The following is a 19,640-nucleotide window of genomic DNA, read 5'->3' as shown; positions in this document are numbered from 1 at the left end:
AAAGTTACTTTTGCCTTTTCCTCGGTGATTCCGAACCAGGTTGAGAGCGTCGAAGCTTATCTACCTGAATCACTCGCTTCTACTCATGTCTTACTGTGAAGGCCGGCGATCGGGAAGCTACATAGAGTTACATACAAACATAACTCAAGGGTACACGTTCTACTATTAACAATGAAACGTTTCATACTACTGCAAGAAAAATGGATAAAATATATCCAAACATTTTTGTGTTTCAATAAAGATATGACTATTTCAAAAGGAATATGACCATTTTCATTTAAAAAGGTTTTTATTTTTTGTGAAAAGGTTTTTTTTTTAAAAAAAAGAAAAATGAAGACTAGGTAGTCGAAATCAATGCCCGACCTGACAAACTCGAACCTATCAATTCCGACCCGATCTACGGTAATTAAAATCAGTTTAATTTTAATTAGGTAAAATCGGCATTTATTAAAAAAGAAGTTTCCGAAGAAAGAATAGTTAAAAGCTATTTTCTTCGATAATTCGAGTCAAGCCTACACAACGTTTGAAAAATGAACCATCCGAAGAATTTGACAGAACAAACACAGAGATTAAACACGTATTCCGCAGTGGGGTCTCCCCAGTATATATACCCATTTCGATTCTCTCCCCATTTCTTAACATCCCAATTTTGAACCGTTATAGTAGTGTTCAGAGAGAGAGATCTGAAAAATGACTTCTTGTACTGTTGCAGCGTCAAATTCTCCGGTTTTTTCACCTTCTTCGTCTTCTTGTATGTGTTCTCCGAAGTCTTGTTCGTCTCCGAGGCTTTTTCGGGTCCAGAAAACGTCTTCGCCAAGTGGGCTCATCAGGGCTTCGGCTGGTGGTGATTTTCCGGCTGTTTTGAAGAGGAAGAGGCCGCCAAGATTGGATATTCCGATGGTTTTGGTGGATTCGTCGGTGAAAAGGGAGACAGCGGCGGCGGAGTGGGTGGAGGTGGAGGGAGATGGGTTTTCCGTGTGTTGTAAGAAGGGGAGGAGGGAGGTGATGGAGGATCGGTACGCTGCTGTTGTTGATCTTCATGGTGATTCGGATCAGGTAATTCATGTTTTTATGCTGTTAAATCCTTTTCCCCCCTTTGTTTTTTGTTTTTTTTTTCCTGCAAGTTTCTGTGTTGATTTGGATTACTTTCGCGTAGATTAATTTCGATTTTTTTGTTTTTCATCTGAGGTAATCTAGCAATTTAATCTTTGGTTAAGGATTGGTGTTTTTTGGAACGAAATTTATATAATTTTTTGAAAAAGAAAACGAAGAAACTGAAGAACAAAATTTTAAACTTTGTTCATTTGATTTTGGTGAATTCCCTGTTAGCCTGTGTTCCATCGTGTATTAACTAGTTTGTGGGGAACAGAGGAGTTATTTGAAGGTATAAAAAATGAGAAACATTGAACTGAATTTTTTCAGCGATGTTATGGAGATTAATGGGGCCATCTCTTACAATTTGCAGGCTTTCTTTGGTGTTTTTGATGGGCATGGAGGCGTAAAAGCTGCTGAGTTTGCAGCCGAGAACTTGGTCAAGAACGTCGTACATGAATTAGAAAGAAGGGAAGACGACGAAGGAATTGAATCCGCGGTTAAGAAAGGTTTCTTGACCACGGATTCCGAATTTCTCATGCAAGATCAGCAGGGTGGAACATGCTGTGTGACAGCATTGATTACACAAGGCAATCTAGTTGTATCCAATGCCGGTGACTGTCGTGCAGTCATCAGCAGAGGTGGGGTTGCTGAGTCGCTCACTTCTGATCACCGCCCTTCTCGTGAAGACGAGAGAGACAGAATTGAGGCACTGGTAAGCAAGCCGTCACATCCCAGCTTCACTTCATTCTTATGTTTTTGTATTCGTTCGTATAGAACTTTAGATATTATCACGTGTCCGACAATAATCTTTAGATTGCCTGGTTTTAATGTAACAGGGTGGATTTGTTGAAAACCGCAATGGTGTCTGGAGAGTTTTAGGAACTTTGGCAGTCTCCAGAGCTATTGGAGACCAGTACCTTAAGCAATGGATCACGGCAGAACCAGACACACGGATCATTATGCTTAAACCCGAGCAGGAGTTCCTTCTTCTAGCTTCGGATGGACTATGGGATAAGGTAAATCAAATTATATTATATTTGATCTAAAATGTTTTGTTTAGAGGTTTTTGAAACAAACACTTTCTTTTGGATGCTGACTCCCTTCTTTATTGCATTGCAGGTCAGCAATCAAGAAGCCATTGATATCGCCCGACCTCTGGTCACAAACCTTGAGAAGCCGATGGCACTGTCTGCCTGTAAAAAACTTGTCGATCTTTCAGCTTCGAGAGGCGCCATTGACGACATAACTGTGATGCTTATTCAACTTCCAAAATTTGCTAACACATCGGTGAATTTGCCCGAGTAATCTAAATTTTTTTGACTAATATTCTGCTGGTCTCGTTGGATCAAGTGGATAGCAAGGGATTAAACGGAGGTGGACGGATTAATTCAAGATCTGGACATAGTCAAGTTGTATTTATTTTTTAACCTTTGACATCTTCAATTGGAGATAGAACTGTAGATTTTATTGCATTCTTGATTCTTTCATAAATAATCATTCTTTGAACAAGCAAGATTTGACTTTTCTTCTCTTTTCATTTCTTTAGAACACAAACATTAATTTATACATCAGACACACGGTAATGAATTTGCATGTCGTCATGAGTTGGAAAATCCATTTTGGTTCTGAATCAGTATTTGTTTGTGGCTGACACTTTCATTTCTTATTTTTTGGTTTTTTTATAAATTAATATCAGAAAAGGTTTAAAAAAATGTATTAATCGATATTGCATTAAAATTTACATAAAGTATAATCATATAAAACAACAAAAATCAATTGTTTCTGCTAATAAATGATTATAAACATCATACAGAACTTTATATGATTTGCTTTGTATATAAAATGAAATTTTCAACCACACTAAATCAATTTAACGAAATACTATACCTGAAAATATTTACAAGAAAACAGATCTTGATAAATACAAAACATGAAAATATATATCATTATTAGCACACAAAACGAGTAGTCAATATGCAAAGAAAATTTAGATACTACTATAAATAATTTAAACATAAAAAAGGCGTGCAATAATAAACACGCCTAAAAAGACAAAAAAATCAAAATAAAAATATCTTGATATATATGAAAACAAAAACTAAAAATATATTCCATTATCAGCAGAATCACAAAACGAGTGGCCAATGTGCACAGAAAATCTACGAGGAAGAACATTTCTTTCACGTGCCAAAATTCCGAGTGGACCATGTTCATGAAAGGCGACTGGTACTATAATTTTATGGCATTTGCTCAAAAACATGAGCCTTGTTGCCTTGAGAAGTAAGGCTTATTTATTCTCCCATACACACAAAGAGTGTATTATATATACATACGCTGCTTAAACGAAAATGCAAGAATATAAAAACGCAGACGAAAAACTACTAGGACTATGTCCTTGTCCTTAAATACAAAACATGAGCTTTTGAGTATTGTGTAAATAGCAGCAACACATAAACTTCCTCAGGCATCAGCAGCTTTCTCCACAGGAGCGGCTGCCTGACCTCCGCTTGACTTGGAACGCTTGGCATCGTAATCTTTGACAGCAGCCTTTATTGCATCCTCAGCAAGCATGCTGCAGTGGAGTTTCACAGGTGGAAGAGAAAGATGTTTTGCAATTTCTCTGTATTTTGAAGATCGTCAAGGAAAAATACATTCAGCACGCATATGAGAAAAAGAAGGATGTATGAAATAAATGGTTTCGTAGCCAAAATCACAAATCACCATCCAAGTCAACAAAGGTACGCTTGCCATTACCAAATAAGTATTTTTATTATGGACTCACAAGGCCAACAATATGAATATAACCAAATATATAAACATGAGAAAATTTGTTTGGCTGTCAAAATTATTACTCACTGCACCAAATTTCTGACATTTTTTAATCCAATTGGTTAGAAGCCTAATATCGCCTAAATATCGATAATCATATCCAACAACTACTGAACCAGATAGTAGTTGAAATACACTCAGAACTGCATTCAGAGAGAAGAATAAGATTTCTTGGTAGTTCACTATTTCTTTATACTCCATGCAGATCATAAAATAAGCAAAAAAAATATTTCTGTCGTCAAACAATCATTTGAGCCATGGAAAATGTACAATTTCAGAACTTCCATCGGGTCAATCCAGAGAACCCCTCATTATAGGTTTAACAGTATTCCACCATAAGTAGTATAAAAACTCCAAAGAAAGAGTATCCAGTTCTATCATGGATCTACCCAGATAAATAATCTACAATCATGAAATTTGGTTGTGAGAACTTCAGACAGAGAAAACTTGAACAAAAAGAAAAAAATGCAATGGGCATAAAAGTAACACAAAAGAGAAAAAAACACCCGACTGCTACTTAGTTTGAAATTTCATTTACTGGTATTCATACCGAACTTCATTTGTGTATTACATTAAATTTGGAAACAAAACAACGGATATGGCTCTTCTATGCATGTTTCATCACGATCACCTCAAGGAATGACCGTTAATAATAAGTCATGAAGAAATACAACAAAAAACTCACATAGACCATGATGTAATTCTATGATAGAGAAAAGCATCTAAGAATAATATAGCAAAACTATCGTGGGGAAAATGGAGGAGTGAGGAGCGAAGTGGCACATTTGTAATCAAATCAAATTATATAAAAGGAGGAGATAGACACCCACCTTTAGGCAAAGTATTGCAAAAGCAGCATATGTCTGGCCAAGCAAACATTACAAAGCAGAAAGAAATCAAGTAGTACATATCAATGCACATGATGCATTAGTTCACGGATAAACAGAAAAATACAACACTAATAGATGCAGTCAGTAGAACAAGGAAAAGAATGGGACTCACGTATTCTTGATTGACAGGACTTCCTCCATCTGTTTACCTTTCACCCATTCGGTGGCTGAAATAAAAATTACAAATTGTTTAACTAAAACAAGTGCCAAAGTCAATAAGCGGAAACACAGGGACGAACATAACGAACACACACAGACAGTAGTTGCAGTGCTAGCTATCTATAACTCGTAACTCCATATCACATGAAGTGAGCTGAAGCATTCAGATATTCCTTTTACCAAAACATGATCTGTTATACGTATACACTGCTAGGAAAATCAAAACACGTAAACCTAGCTCAGACAGACAAGATGCGATTTTAATATAATTCATTGATTTCATCCACTAACGTACCAACGGAAGAAGAGGCGATAGCAGAGCCGCACCCAAAGGTCTTAAAACAAGCATCGACGATTTTCCCACTCTCCTCATCGACTCTAATCTGCAATTTCATGACGTCGCCACAAGCAGGGGCTCCCACCAGCCCAGTCCCGACATTCGGATCGCTCTTATCGAACGATCCGACGTTCCGAGGGTTGTTGTAGTGATCCACCACCCTCTCGTGGTACATGCGCACCGCGACCGTCGCAGGGGAAGTCGCCGTAGGTCGTAGCCCTTGGCCGAGAACCCTATTAGCTGCGTGCCTCAACATTTTCGGATTAATTCGAAAACAAAGTCGACTGAAATGAGATTCTGAAATTAGGGTTTGACTAATATGGGAATTTGATTCCGAGCTTATCAGAATACACACATTACACGTATGACTAATTCTAATTGGATTCGCAAAACCGTTAAATATTTTTAAAAATAATAATTTTAGCAAAAATATTATACACAATAAAATTCTAAAAATTATAACATTTATCAAAATGATATCCAAACAATGATATTTTAATAATAATTAGAGTATAGATTATGATATTTATTATTTAATATAATATACATATATTACCATTAATAGTCACACACACATACATATATCTACATATATTTATATATAATATTTATAGAGATAATAGAAGACTTGATTTACATTCAAATTAATTTAAACTCAATATATATAATTTTAAAAAATCAAGAGATATAAAACGGAGAATTTTAAATTAAATAAATAAAATCTATGTTGGGTGAAATAATTGTATCTATTTGGTAGAGCGATCGAACCGTGGTGCTTGAGCTGGTGTGCGGTTTAAAAGATTTGAGTTGCACAATTACCACTAGCTATAGCTTTTGGTAAAACGGCAAGCGCTTGGTCTTACAATTGGTATCAGAGCTAATGTCACGGTTTCGATTCTCATTGATTGCAAGGAGTGCAATAATTGTCTCTGCTTGATAGAGCGATCGAACCGTGGTGCTTGAGCTGCTGTGCGGTTCAAAAGATTTGAGTTGCACAATTACCACTAACTATAGCTTTTGGTAAAGCAACAAGCGCTCGATCCTACAATCTAGAACGTATATTTATTATTATCAACCTCTTCACATAAAAAAAGATTTATTATTACCAACCTCTTCCCCGGTAGAGCTCACATTAAACCTTCTTCTAAGACGTTTTTTATATTTAGTGTACTTTCTTTGATAATTTTTTGTTAGCAGTACACGGATTATTTATAAGAAAAGGCCTCGTGAAGTTGAAAAAAACTCATTCTTCTGAAAAATAGGGTAAAAAATGTAGAATTGAGGGTAGGAGCTCCAAAAAACTTATATTCATATAATTTAATTTCTTTTATTAATATCTCATTGTAGTAATCTATCTAGTTATATTACGAATTAAATTAACTTTCATGTTTAAATATCTTAAAAAATTGAGGCTACCAAAGTTATAAATATGCCAACTAAATTCTTAAATAAAAAAACTTTATATTTGTCGAGATCACGTCTACATTAACATGTTTTCAAATTTCTTTTATTGAACTAAGGTTTATATGCCTTTATTGATTGTTTAATATATCATATCACAATTAATAGTTAAGTAAAAGTTACTAAATTCATAAGTCTACCAACGACAATAATGTTGTTAGGTGTGAAAACTTAAAAGTCGATATCATGAATTAAATATGGATATTCTATTTTCAAATCTATAATACGCTATTTGCGGAGTAGATATATGACTATATTTTAAGATGAGCATATATTGTATGTCCAATTTAAGACAGAATGTTAAACTTTTCCGCTTTTGCCCTTTCTCAATTCTTTTTCTATATTTTCACTTTTATAAATTCCTTCTAATTTCGCATTTTTTTTTATTACGCAAAATTCCATCATGAAATAATACTCGTACAACTACAAATATAAAAATAAAAAAATCACTGTAATCATAATACATATGGCTTTAACCGAAAAATAATAATACTCAAGGCATTCGTTTTGGTTATCTAATCAGTTTTTAAATACGAGCAATAAATCTTTTATACATTAAAATATGCATGTATATTTTACGAAGATTAAAAGGTCAAAGTTCACAAACTCTTAAATTTATAAATTTCTGTATGTAACATACCATATTGTACTCAAACATACACACATAAATGCACCAATTTAATCATCCCAATTTTTAATATATTAGTGGGTCTCATGTGAAACCGTCTCACGGATCTTAATCTGTGAGACGTGTCAACCCTATCCATATTCACAATAAAAAGTAATACTCTTAATATAAAAAATAGAGTGGGTCTCATGTGAGACCGTCTCACGGATCATAATCTGTGAAACGGGTCGACCCTAACCATATTCACAATAAAAAGTAATACTCTTAGCATAAAAAGTAATATTTTTTCATGGGTGACCCAAACAAGAGATCCGTCTTACAAATACGACCCGTGAGACCGTCTCACACAAGTTTGTGCATTAAAACTAATAATTTTTCATGGATGACCCAAATAAGAGATCTCACAAATACGACCCATGAAACCGTCTCACACAAGTTTTTGTCTTAATATATTACAACATTCACTTCATTTTTCTCATATTTAACATTGACATAAATTATTTCCGAATTTTTGTTTTTTTAAAATTTATATTTGACACGATTATATTTTATTAATACCTTAAAAATTTGAAGTGTTTATTGTTAGTTATATCATTTATTTACGAAAAAATCACTAATTATTTTTTATTTGTATTAAATTATTTATTACACGTTAACAAAAAATAAATTATTGAATAAAATCTGCTCAAATATTAACACATGTTTAGTTCCTCTTGAAAACCCGAGTAAAACAACTCAAGAATTGAGGCTTCCTTGTTTAATATTAATATATATACTAGTAAAAGACGCACATGCATTACATGTGTTATTATTATGTTTAATTTGATCTAATAATACTAAATAATTAAAACGAAATTATTTTCGATTTAGAAAAGTTGTTCGATTTAAAAGAGAAGTTTTATTTTGATTTTTTTCTATTTAAAATATGGAGTGACTTGAAAAGGTTTTAAGTACGGTAAGAAGGATAATTATGAAATTAAATATTTTGGTGTCCTCAAAGGTAGTTATTCTAAGCCCTCATATTTAATATAGAAGTATAGATATATACTAGTAAAAGATATACACCTGTTACATATGTTATTATTATTTTTTTTGATCAAACAATACTAAACAATTAACGCGAAATTATATTCAATTTAAAAGAGTTGTTCGATTTAAAATGAAAGTTTTTGTTTAGTTTTTTTGCTATGTAAAATATAGAAGGATTTAAGAAGATTTTTAATAAAGTAAAAAAAGTAATTATGAAATTAAATATTTGAGTGTTCTCTAAAGTAACTATTATAAGAATAAGATAGTATATATATATATATATATATATATATATATATATATATATATATATATATATATATATATATATATATATATATATAAATTTTGATATCCTGCACACCTACCGTGCACATCTTTGTGAGCACGGAGGTGTGCACTTCATCAGTGCTCATAAAAGTGTGCACGGTAGGTGTGCAGGATATCAAAACTAATATATATATATATATATATATATATATATATAAAAGATAATAATAATCATCATCCGATATTCCCATATTCTCTCCCGTAACTTTCGCCGACCCCTTTCAAATCTCCGTCACTTTTGACCGCCGATTGTGGCCGCACCGGAGGCCGAAATAGTTAAGTAGATATATGTTTGGAAAGCTCTCGACGTAAGCTTTTCATTGTTACCACTTTTTCTAGATAATATCGCGACTAACGGAACACCCGTCGAAAACCGCCGCCCCTTTATCCGTTGAATCGTCGCCGGACATCGCCGGAGTTCGAAAATTGACTGAGGACTTTTGTTTTCTGGGTCGTAAGTTTCATTTTGATATATATATTGAGGTATAAATCATTCCAGAAATTGTTTAAAGGTTGCTCCATTTTTTGGTTAAATTTAGTATCAATGTTGATATTTGTTATATTTTTGGATGTAGGTACAAACTTTGAGTTGATTCAAGGTATCAAACAAATTTCAGAATATTTAATTAGAGATTTTCGAATTATGGAAATGTATAAATCGAGTATTGACTAGTTCGATGCCTTAGTATTGCTAATTATAATTGTAGTTTAGCGTCATTTAAAGCTAAAAATAATATTTTGCGATGAATTAAAATAGAAATGATTGACTGATATTGGAATTTTAGGAATTTAAAATACGTAAATAGTTGTAATTGGATTTTTTTATTGAATTTAAATGGTTGTGGAGTTTTTATATTATAATAAGACTATTTAAATTAATATTCAGGTAATTTGTCTGAGTTGACATTTCCAGGATTTTCTTAAGGATTTAAATTACAAGTAAATGGTTGAGGTATGAGACATCAGTTATTTTTCACGATGATGCCCTGTGTATGATTTATATTTGTTAATTTACGTGATATTGTATGCTGAATCGTATATTATCAGATGGTAATTTTTGTTTGTCATTCAAATCGTATCAAATTCGTTTCGTATTGATGGGATTTCATTGAGTTAAAAAAATCTAATACATATACCATCATAAAGTGAAATGTCTAATTTCAAAACATGTCAAATTCCGTGAAATATTCGGCCTCCAAATATAGGGTTAGTTTTTTGGCTTATATTTTTGTTCCTTTGTATTTGTTTTCATCTACTGCAGTTCTATATGTTGATGCATTATCGAAATGCCTTTTCTCTGCGCTGTTTATGGGATATTTTTGGCACAAGTTGAAAATTTATAGAATTGATTCTTTATAAATTTGAGGTGGCCATTGAAGAAGTAATGGGATTTCAAAAGTTATGATTGGATATAATATAGGTTGTGTGGTGATGTAATTGGTTTTGATTACTTCTTTCTCTATCATAGGCATTCATTCCTTTATTTTTTTCGATCTTCTATAATGCACGTGTTTGGTGATGTTTGGAGATGACATTTTTGGAATGCTTTACAAGTAGTGTATTGAACATGCATTTTGTTTTCTTTCTTGTAAACGGGTGGATTTTCTGTAAAGAGAGCATTTAGCATTTGGTTTTCTTTCACCTTTCTTTTAAGTTTATTTTTTATTTCTTTCATTCAGAAGTAAACCAGTAAGAAGGAGGAGGGGGAGGAGGAAGTTTAATGGGAGATCAAGGAGATGAAAATAATGTGCTCCAGAAGATGGAGAAGAGGATTGAGAAAAAGTTGAAGAAAGGTAAAACTGGTAAAGAAAGTGTCACGGGATTGTATGGGATTGAGAATGTTGGTTGGAATGAGGCGAGTGAGCATGAGCATAGATCTCAGACCGAAGATATTACTGAAATGAGTAGGAATCCTAGAAAGAACAAAGAAAAGGAGGCAAATAAAGAAGTGAAAGATGCTGAGGCGGTTGACATGGAGAAGGATTCAAGTCACGGACAATTGATCGGTGTTTATGGTGAAGATGGCAGTGAGGATGCAAGGAATCAGGAAAAAATAAAGAAGAAAAAGAGTAAAAACGAGGCATGCTATTTCCCAAGATACGAGGTTGGGAGACTTGAGGGAAACGAGGTTCTAGAAAAGCCAGTGGAAGAAAAAGTTTCCAAACATAAAAGTGGCAAAGCAGTTAAGAAAGAAGGGAAGAAACAAATATCAATGGAAATCCATAACGGTGGCGACAGAGAGAGAGAATATGAAGACCGAGAACAGGGTGGGGCATTTGATGATAATATTGAAGGTAATGTTACTGAGAAGGTTAAGGCGAAGAAAAGGAAGAGAGGAAGAACAGATGGCAAGGATGATTATTGCATAGAGTCACAAGGTAATCGTGCTGGAGCTATGGAGTCCAAAGTTTATGATGGTTCGGAGGAAAATATGACAATGGAAAATGGAAGTAAGAGTAAAAAAATGTATGAGTCGATCACCGAGGACGTCAACGATGATTTTTCTAAAATGGTTAAGAGAAAGAAAAAGAAGGCTGTAGAGGATGAACATAACGAGGGTGGAGATGTGGAGAAACATAAAAGAAGGAAGAAAAAGAACAAGACTTATGGTAGTGACGTAGAAGAGGCAAACAAAGGTAATTGTGCTGGAGCTAAGGAGTCCAAAATTTATGATGGTTCGGAGGAAAATATGACAATGGAAAATGAAAATAAGAGTAAAAAAATGTATGAGTCGATCACCGAGGACCTCAACGATGATTTTTCTAAAATGGTTAAGAGAAAGAAAAAGAAGGCTGCAGAGGATGAACACGAGGGTGGAGATGTGGAGAAACATAAAAGAAGGAAGAAAAAGAACAAGACGTATGGTAATGAAGTCGAAGAGGCAAACACAGGTAATTGTGCTGGAGCTAAGGAGTCCAAAATTTATGATGGTTCGGAGGAAAATATGACAATGGAAAATGAAAGTAAGAGTAAAAAAATGTATGAGTCGATCACCGAGGACCTCAACGATGATTTTTCTAAAATGGTTAAGAGAAAGAAAAAGAAGGCTGTAGAGGATGAACACAACGAGGGTGGAGATGTGGAGAAACATAAAAGAAGGAAGAAAAAGAACAAGACTGATGGTAATGAAGTAGAAGAGGCAAATAAAGGTAAGAATAAAAAGGCCAAACTAGTGGGTAATGATTTAGATGATCCTACGCCTTCCAAAAGTAAGAAGAAGGTGAGTTTTTCTGGTCAGGTTGAGGTTTTCCCTCTTTCTGATGATTCCAATACCAAGGAGATATATGATGAAGAGAACCTACTGCGAGGTAAACGGTTCACTCCAGAGGAAAACGAGATTGTCAAAGCGGCTGTTTATCGTTTCATAGAGGATCATGATTTGGGTAAAGATGGTTTGGACATGGTTTTAAATTGTAGTAAGCACCCTGAGTTGAGAGGTTGTTGGAAAGAGATAGGAGCTGCCATACCCTATAGGCCATATAGTGCTGTCTATTATCGTGCTCAAGTCATATTTCGAAGGTCTGAGAGCCGAAAATGGACTCAAGAAGAGTGCGATATAATTCTGAAGTACCAGGAGCTTATTGGTAACGAGTGGAAGGCATTGGCTGATGAACTTGGCAAACATAGATGGCATGTAAAGGATACTTGGCGTAGAATAAAACTGCAAAACATGAATAAAGGACAGTGGACACAGAAAGAGTATCAGAACCTTTTTGATCTGGTGAACATCGATCTGCAACAGAAACTCTCTGAAGAGAAAAGATCGAAACATGGGATGCTGCGGGATAACATCTCTTGGACAGCAATTAGCGATAAATTATCCACTCGAGCTCAAGCAAATTGTTGCATAAAGTGGTATAAACAGTTGACATCACCTATGGTGGCTGAAGGCTTGTGGGCTGACTCTGACGACTATCGCATGCTGAGAAAGCTTTATCTCATGGATGCAGGCTGCATGGAAGATGTGGACTGGGATACTCTTCTTGATCACAGATCTGGAGACTTGTGTCAGAAGCGTTGGAACCAAATGGTTATGCACATCGGTAACTATGGTACCAAGCCATTTTCGGAACGTGTTGATTTGTTGGCACAACGATATTGCCCAGAACTTCTAGAGGCCAGAGAAATCTGGGATAACAAACCGAGAGTTCCTTAATTTGACTATTGTCCTGTCTGTATTTTAAAGATTTCGAGGCCAACTGCTAGTGATATGGAGTTTCAGGGTCAACCGTTTGTGTTTTTGTCATATTTTCTAACTAGCGTGCCGATGTTTTCCGTGATAGTTTTTGTAGTTTCAACTCGAGGTTATTAAGTTCTTTTTGTCAGAATTCTTAGTGTTTGTAATATATGGAGGATTTGCCTACAATTTCATGTATTCATAATCGCCAGATCGAGAAGGCGTGTCACTGGTCAGGTAGAAAACTTCAAAATTGATGTTCTTCACTTATCAAAATTTTAAATTTTGTACATAAAATCTTTAAAATAATAAAAATGTTATATTATATATGTGTGTGTATTTAAATTTAACGTAATACATTTTATTTAAAAAAAAAATTATATTTATCTCACACATCAATTAAATATATATCATTTTCCCAAATACGCTAAATCAAATTGTTGGATCTAGATAAGGAAAAATAATATTCAGGGCAACAACATAATACCAAAGCCACATTTAAAACTTGCAGTGTTACAGAAACCGATTAAAGAACTAAGTTATCCTGTAAAATCAAGCCAATACATGGAAGGAAAGACCAAAGATAGAAGAGCTTAAGAAACCCAGCAAAAAAATTCCGGCTAAAAAAAATTTCCGTCACGATTCGAACCTATCACAAAATTGCCACAAAGTGTAGTTTAAACAAACAAGACCTTCAAGCCTCCTTCGGCTTTGGTTTGATGCGCTTCACTCTCGAGTATAGGAATACTCCAGCAAGGGCTATTCCAGTACCTGCAAAAGCCACGAGAAGACGGAGTGACAGTCAACCATTTCTGTTATCATAATTCAGAATCAATCATTTCATTGCCAAAGAAATAGAAGAATTATAGGTCGTACCAAAGGCATTGACGGGTGAAACTGCTGTGCGAAAGAAGATAACAGAGGACACAATCACCACGACACGCTTGACGCAGTTCCCCACAGAATGAGTGACAGGAGATACGCGTTGTAGTATCATATAAGAAACCTGCAAAAAGATTGCAGTAAATATACATCTCCCGACTGGTTATCTAGAAATCTGGTACAAATAATACTATCAATTAGATATACCAGAAATATCGAGATTCATAAACAAAACAAAACGCAGAATCAGATCATTTTCTGAAGTCTACTCTACAGATTCTGTTTGCTTGGGCAGGAGCTTTTTGGATTTATCACCATGCATCCTTTACTCTTTCAAATTTTTTACTACATATCTTTCATATTTCAAATCTACTCAAAACAAAATATTTACACAACGATTCTTTTTATTTTCCTTAGACCTTTTAACAAATAAGTTTATTATTTTACCTCCTTATTATGATCATTACATTGCATCTCTTTTTTCTTCGTCATATTACATTATATTTCAGAATTTTATATCCGAACATTATCTCAAAGTTGTTTTCAGACATTTTTCTCAAAAATCTTTCGTTAAGTTACATTGAAAGCTCAACCAAACGCCACTGCATTTTCTTTGTTCCATCTGTTTGCATAATATAGGTTCTTCCTCACGGACTGCAGCGCACCAAATAAATGGACTCGAAATGAATTATATCTGATTTTATTGTAATCGCTCTATCAAATGAAACCTGAGTGACCCATACAGACTTCACAAGTATCTCCACAAGCAACAAGAGAAAAATCATCGGATAAGCAAATCATTAAGCAATCACGCAGGAAGCAAATACAAAAAATAAACCTCTGCAAATGATGAAAACAAATTTCGGTGTGTATTTCTTAGCAGATCAAGCTAAAGTTGCTTCAATTGAAAATTTTATTGCCTAGATTTCCTTCAGTACTTCTGCCAAAACTATTAAATATAAATGTTGCATTGCACTTGGCAGAGTACAACACCACATGAGATTGTGTCCATCAAATTTGGTGAGCGCTTAATATCGTTAAAAACAGCCGCAGGTAACTATCTTGTATACACATTATAAGAAAAAATTTCAGCGCCTACCTGCTGATATGCATGGAAGGATAGAGCAGCCAGAAGGGACCTAATGCAAATTTGTTTGACATTCAACCCCTGGCAACAGACCAAATGAAGGAAAAAAATTAAAAAGACTCCAATATTCAAGCTATAGGAAAAAAGATCAACGGAAGGAAAAACTTCAGGAAATGCCAGGATCAAACAAATTAAAAATAAATTTAAACTTTCCTATTAAAATTACTTACAGCAGCATGTAGATATGAAGGAGTAAACTTGATTCCTTCCATGAAAATAGCAGTTGGTATCATAATGATAAAGGACATAATAGTGATAACTGCAAATAAAGTAATGTTGTCCAAGGACTCCTGCATCGAGAGAAATTAAAGCTAAAGCATCATTTCCACAAATTCGATAAGAATGAGAATTTCTCCAGTTTTCCTCATTGATTTTGAAACAAGTGATTTTGTTATGACCCGTGTTCAAGAAAATAATTGAAACCAGTGAAGACCTTATGAAACTCAATTGGACTACCTGCAATATTGACAACACTGCATTCTCCTGGACTCACAAAATAAAAAAGAGTTTGTACCATACCTCTTTCTTGACCATAAACTTCTTGCTAAGGACATTGCGAGACTGATTCGTCAAATTTGAGGCCATTGCACTCCAAAAACCAGCCCTTCAAAAACAATAGTAGTGAAAATTCCATAAGTAAATTTTAAAAAAAAAATTCGATACCATACAAAGTGATTACATAAATTAATTGACATAATATCATAATTCTATACCAATTAAAAGAGGCCTCAGTCATTGATGCCAAACCAACTCCACCAACAATTGGTAAAAGAGAGAAAACAACCCATATTGTGGGAAACTGCCAAAGAACAGAAGTGAAAAAATCATATTACAAGAAGCAAAATTTAGAAATATTTAATTTTCCAAACTAGATAAACCAAGCAGAAATTGAAGCTTACGTGAAGCAAAATTTGGAACATGTGTTTTTCTATCATAATAAGATACTAGGGCATCTCTCAAGTCGAGAAGCTATTGAACGATCTATGGAAAAGGACAGTTCTTCTAGACACGAGCATTGAGTATTAGTTGTAAAGGTGTATACAATCAACCATACCAATTCGTGTAAAACTGGATGAGTGAGCTTGTTTCAACAAATAATTGTTTTTCATGTCAGTTTTGGAAGCTCCATGTAGAGATACAGTACAAGTTAACCAAAACAGAATATTTTAAAAGCAAATAAATCACATACCTCTCCCAAGAACATTGCAGAAAGGACAACTGAGAAGAATGGCTCCATTGCTTTAATTGTATGAGTGAATGAAACAGCTACTTTTCCTAGACTCATATTGGTGAATAGATTTCCTAAAGTGTGAACGACTGCCAATGGAAGAATTGCAACAAGCTGACAGTGGTGGAAACAGTATTAGATTCATGATCACAATTACTAAACTTCATGAAAAAATATTGAAAAAAAGTTCCTTAATGTCACCCAAGTACCTGGGAACCACTGATTGCAGGCCGCTTGTAGATATTCAAGGTCCACATCAAAAAAACAATAACAGCCCCGACGGCAAATTGAACTAGAGAGACTGTTACTGGATATGGATAAACTTTGAGAACCTATAACATATAAACAACATCATCAAAGTTCAATACTAAATGGTCTTTATGCAACACACCTTTCAGCATCGTTATCATTTTTATTAATTAGTTTTTTGTTCACATTAAATTGACAATTTAAATATGAAATTGTCAAGAATCGAGGTATGAATTTGATAAAACTTAAATTCCACACAACGAATAAAAATCATCAATTGGATCCATATAAATGGAGTTGCGAACTCACCGTTTCTTTAGTAAAGTATCAAAAGCAAACTTTAATGCGGTATGGACTTACAATCAAAAGTAAGATATTGATTTACTTTTTTCATATTTCATTTCCGTAAGTCTGCACAACTTAAAGGTTCCATTTCCCTTTCTTTTGATTCACAGATCACGTTGATTCGTGAATTCCATTTAAGAAATCAGTATAATCACTTTATACAGTATTCATTTTTGGACATTATTTAGCTTGAAAGGATTTGCAATGGAAAAACAGCTTTTACATATTATGCTTTCCTTTTCATTTCGTCAAACAGATCCAGCATAGCGATTATGCACGATACAAGCATATTCGTGTCTGGCCTGGTGGCTTATCAATTTGCTTCCAGGAATCATAATTACTGGACAGAATCTCTACATACAACAAAAATGAAATAATCAACAAAGCAACACGACTTCACATCTGACTTAACAACAAATGGCAATATATCGCAGTCCGATGCAAGAAAGAGCACAAAAAATAGAAGGAAATAGCCACCTGCTTGTTGTAGATATTGAAGTAAATATTAAACAGGTACCAAAGCCCGAACAGCGTTCCGAGCACCAAAGTATCCGACACACTCTTCGACTGCGGCACCTCAGCAGCGTCCGCGCCCTCCGCTGTGGCCCGAAGTGGAACCAAATCGGACTTCGGCGCCGGATTCGAGCTGGAAATCCAGCCGCTTCGCCTCATCGAGCAGGAAATCGGCGTGGACGATGAAGAGGAAAAGACCGTTGAGGTGACATTCCCGAAATGTGGCCATTCCGAGTGCCGCAAAAAAGAGCGAGCATTGAACCTGCGGGCGGCGGCGAGCTTACCAGGATTGGCGGAGAGAGAGAGCGAATGGGAGGAGAATGCAACGGCCGCGCTTTGCATCTTTGCAGATCGAGGCGGAGAATTAGGTGGGGGAGTGCCGTGGAGGTAAGTATACGTGTAAGTATATATGGTGGTTGGGGGGGTCGCTTTGGGGGCTCCGTCGAAGAGCAGGAGGAAAGGATCCGAATTGTAAATGGACGACCCGGTTATATGTCGGGTATTTTAAACATCATTTATTTAATTATATTTTTATTTGAATAAAATTACTCTCGAAAATTGCAATTGTTTTCGGTTTTGAGGGTCCGTTACAACTTACATACGAGTTTTGATCGATCTCTTGTGAGACGGTCTCACGAATCTTTATCTGTAAGAAGGGTCAATCATATAGATATTCACAATGAAAGTAATACTCTTAGCATAAAAAGTATTAATTTTTCATGGATGACCCAAATAAGAGATCTGTCTCACAAAATACGACCCATGAGACCGTCTAACATAAATTTTTGCGATGAGTTTTTGGCCAAATCAATTTTAAATAACTTACAAACTCTTATATCTTATCGTGTGTATTTGAGAAGACGGATTTGAAATCTATGAGTTTCGATTAATTTTATTGTTCGCAATAAAACAACAGTTCAAATATTAAATGCAGATCTTACTAATTTACATATTATTAATTCAAAATATTAATTTCAAAAGATATCGTTATTGAGTTGACTTGAAATTCATCATTGTTATTATGAAATTGTATATAAACAAATAAGAGTTGAATTTGAGGTTTATGGTCTTATTTCTTTAAACAACATATTTACATTTGAATATATTTGGAATCCATAAATTTGAAATCTATCGATCTAAGCACAACCATAAGTTGTTTTAAGGAATGTTTGGGAATGCTTATGCTATTTTGAAGTGAATCTTTTAGAGATTATAAAAAAGTGGGTGAGAAAAAAGTATTGATCGTTTGAGAATAAAAGTCCAAATGTTTTTGTTAAAGGAAGATAGTTGAGCTGAAATATATATTTTTGTATAATAAGATCTTTCAATTTTCGCAATTACCGAAAACATGATATTTTGAAAATATTTGGAAACATACTTTGTAATATGTGTTATCAAATTTTAGTATGGTATATTATTGGGATATTATGGTATTTAAAATAGAAGTAAGTTTGGATCGAACCAACATTTTTTATAACTTCTTACAAATCATCAAACAAGTAAATAATTAATTCAAATTTGTCATCCTCGTCTTCAAATAAGTCGGGCGAGTTTGTCATCCTCATCATCATTTCCAAATTTCATCCATCATCTCCGCATTTTCGGGTTTGCGAAATCCCCAAACCTGCGGAGATCAAATCTTCATCTCCGCCCCATCCGTGGTTCAAAAATATTCATAGGGCGTATTTGGATTTGGGGATTTCTCGAACTTATTATTATCTATTATTATTATTATTATTATTATTATTATTATTATTATTATTATCAATATTAATAATTATAAATTTTTAATATTTTCAAAAAATAATATTATTATATTATTAATAATAGTAACTGATACTCACGGGAAATTTAGGGTCCGATCCACGCAAGCGTCACTAATCCAGACATGGACTTCAAAATTACCCTGGGCTTGAAATCACAATAAGACCGTTAGGAGGGGGCCAGGAAGGTGTCCTGGTGTAGCCCCTCCGACGCTCAAGTCAGAGACTGAGGATATATGGAGGGAGCAGCTAAAGGCGCTGCTGAAATCAATGTAGCGAAATCGTCCCCTAAATGAACACTCAAACCTGGTATTTATAGGAGAATACCTGGGCCCTAGATGGGCCGGTCTACACCTGGGCCCTAGATGGGCAGGTCTTCCTTTTGGGCTTGAGATGGGCCAGGGGTAGTGGGCTCATCCATGGGGTATCACCAGTCTCCCCCTCCCGAGTCGAACTGAATCGCAGGTTCGAAGTTCGATTAGTCGTGCTGTCCTCGGGTTACCGGGTGCGAGTTGGGTATTTTTCCCCGGATGTTCAGTAGTCTCCACAAGTTGGTCCTCTCTCACTTCATTCTCATT

The 19,640-nt window shown here is 34.8% G+C and overlaps 4 protein-coding genes across 9 annotated transcripts; 2 read left to right on the top strand and 2 right to left on the bottom strand.

Moving 5' to 3' along the window:
- The first annotated feature begins 624 nt into the window (after positions 1–624).
- Positions 625–2,608, top strand: LOC140819840 (probable protein phosphatase 2C 25). The gene is made up of 4 exons (XM_073180078.1): positions 625–1,056; positions 1,466–1,807; positions 1,932–2,111; positions 2,215–2,608. The coding sequence occupies exons 1-4, from the start codon at positions 691–693 to the stop codon at positions 2,398–2,400; spliced, it is 1,074 nt and encodes a 357-aa protein (XP_073036179.1). The 5' UTR covers positions 625–690; the 3' UTR covers positions 2,401–2,608.
- Positions 2,609–3,322: 714 nt separating this feature from the next.
- Positions 3,323–5,671, bottom strand: LOC140819748 (iron-sulfur cluster assembly protein 1-like). Its single transcript, XM_073179939.1, has 3 exons — positions 5,269–5,671; positions 4,927–4,981; positions 3,323–3,715 (listed from the first exon to the last, which is right to left on the bottom strand). Exons 1-3 carry the CDS (start codon positions 5,564–5,566, stop codon positions 3,556–3,558), a joined length of 513 nt encoding a protein of 170 aa, XP_073036040.1. The 5' UTR covers positions 5,567–5,671; the 3' UTR covers positions 3,323–3,555.
- A 3,267-nt stretch (positions 5,672–8,938) lies between these two features.
- Positions 8,939–13,124, top strand: LOC140818967 (uncharacterized). Of its 6 annotated transcripts, XM_073178940.1 has the most exons (4): positions 8,939–9,241; positions 9,334–9,357; positions 10,438–11,136; positions 11,395–13,124. In XM_073178940.1, the coding sequence occupies exons 3-4, from the start codon at positions 10,479–10,481 to the stop codon at positions 12,912–12,914; spliced, it is 2,178 nt and encodes a 725-aa protein (XP_073035041.1). In that variant the 5' UTR covers positions 8,939–9,241; positions 9,334–9,357; positions 10,438–10,478; the 3' UTR covers positions 12,915–13,124. The 6 variants fall into 6 exon arrangements, with proteins under 6 accessions (XP_073035041.1, XP_073035035.1, XP_073035037.1 ...); XM_073178934.1 differs by having other exon boundaries at positions 10,438–13,124; XM_073178937.1 differs by having other exon boundaries at positions 8,954–9,066; positions 10,438–13,124.
- A 292-nt stretch (positions 13,125–13,416) lies between these two features.
- On the bottom strand, positions 13,417–17,761 carry LOC140819768 (triose phosphate/phosphate translocator, non-green plastid, chloroplastic-like). Its single transcript, XM_073179965.1, has 9 exons — positions 17,264–17,761; positions 16,402–16,524; positions 16,154–16,306; positions 15,678–15,763; positions 15,484–15,568; positions 15,135–15,254; positions 14,917–14,985; positions 13,812–13,941; positions 13,417–13,706 (listed from the first exon to the last, which is right to left on the bottom strand). Exons 1-9 carry the CDS (start codon positions 17,639–17,641, stop codon positions 13,630–13,632), a joined length of 1,221 nt encoding a protein of 406 aa, XP_073036066.1. The 5' UTR covers positions 17,642–17,761; the 3' UTR covers positions 13,417–13,629.
- Between the last annotated feature and the right edge of the window lie 1,879 nt (positions 17,762–19,640).

Source organism: Primulina eburnea, chromosome 18 (assembly GCF_022965805.1).
Source record: "Primulina eburnea isolate SZY01 chromosome 18, ASM2296580v1, whole genome shotgun sequence".
Classification (NCBI taxonomy): domain Eukaryota; kingdom Viridiplantae; phylum Streptophyta; class Magnoliopsida; order Lamiales; family Gesneriaceae; genus Primulina; species Primulina eburnea.
Note: the sequence above shows the minus strand (reverse complement) of the source record. Positions and strands in the feature narration are given on the sequence as shown.

Excerpts from the sequence above, each read along its gene's own strand:
- LOC140819840 (XM_073180078.1), top strand. The coding sequence starts at position 691 with ATGACTTCTTGTACTGTTGCAGCGTCAAATTCTCCGGTTTTTTCACCT. Across the intron at positions 1,057-1,465 it reads TTCATGGTGATTCGGATCAG|GCTTTCTTTGGTGTTTTTGA; the intron begins GTAATTCATGTT and ends TACAATTTGCAG. Across the intron at positions 1,808-1,931 it reads GAGACAGAATTGAGGCACTG|GGTGGATTTGTTGAAAACCG; the intron begins GTAAGCAAGCCG and ends TTAATGTAACAG.
- LOC140819748 (XM_073179939.1), bottom strand. The coding sequence starts at position 5,566 with ATGTTGAGGCACGCAGCTAATAGGGTTCTCGGCCAAGGGCTACGACCT. Across the intron at positions 4,982-5,268 it reads TATCGCCTCTTCTTCCGTTG|CCACCGAATGGGTGAAAGGT; the intron begins GTACGTTAGTGG and ends TTTTTATTTCAG. Across the intron at positions 3,716-4,926 it reads GTCCTGTCAATCAAGAATAC|AGAAATTGCAAAACATCTTT; the intron begins GTGAGTCCCATT and ends TTCAAAATACAG.
- LOC140818967 (XM_073178936.1), top strand. The coding sequence starts at position 10,479 with ATGGGAGATCAAGGAGATGAAAATAATGTGCTCCAGAAGATGGAGAAG.
- LOC140819768 (XM_073179965.1), bottom strand. The coding sequence starts at position 17,641 with ATGCAAAGCGCGGCCGTTGCATTCTCCTCCCATTCGCTCTCTCTCTCC. Across the intron at positions 16,307-16,401 it reads CTGCAATCAGTGGTTCCCAG|CTTGTTGCAATTCTTCCATT; the intron begins GTACTTGGGTGA and ends CACCACTGTCAG. Across the intron at positions 13,707-13,811 it reads TTCACCCGTCAATGCCTTTG|GTACTGGAATAGCCCTTGCT; the intron begins GTACGACCTATA and ends TGGCTTTTGCAG.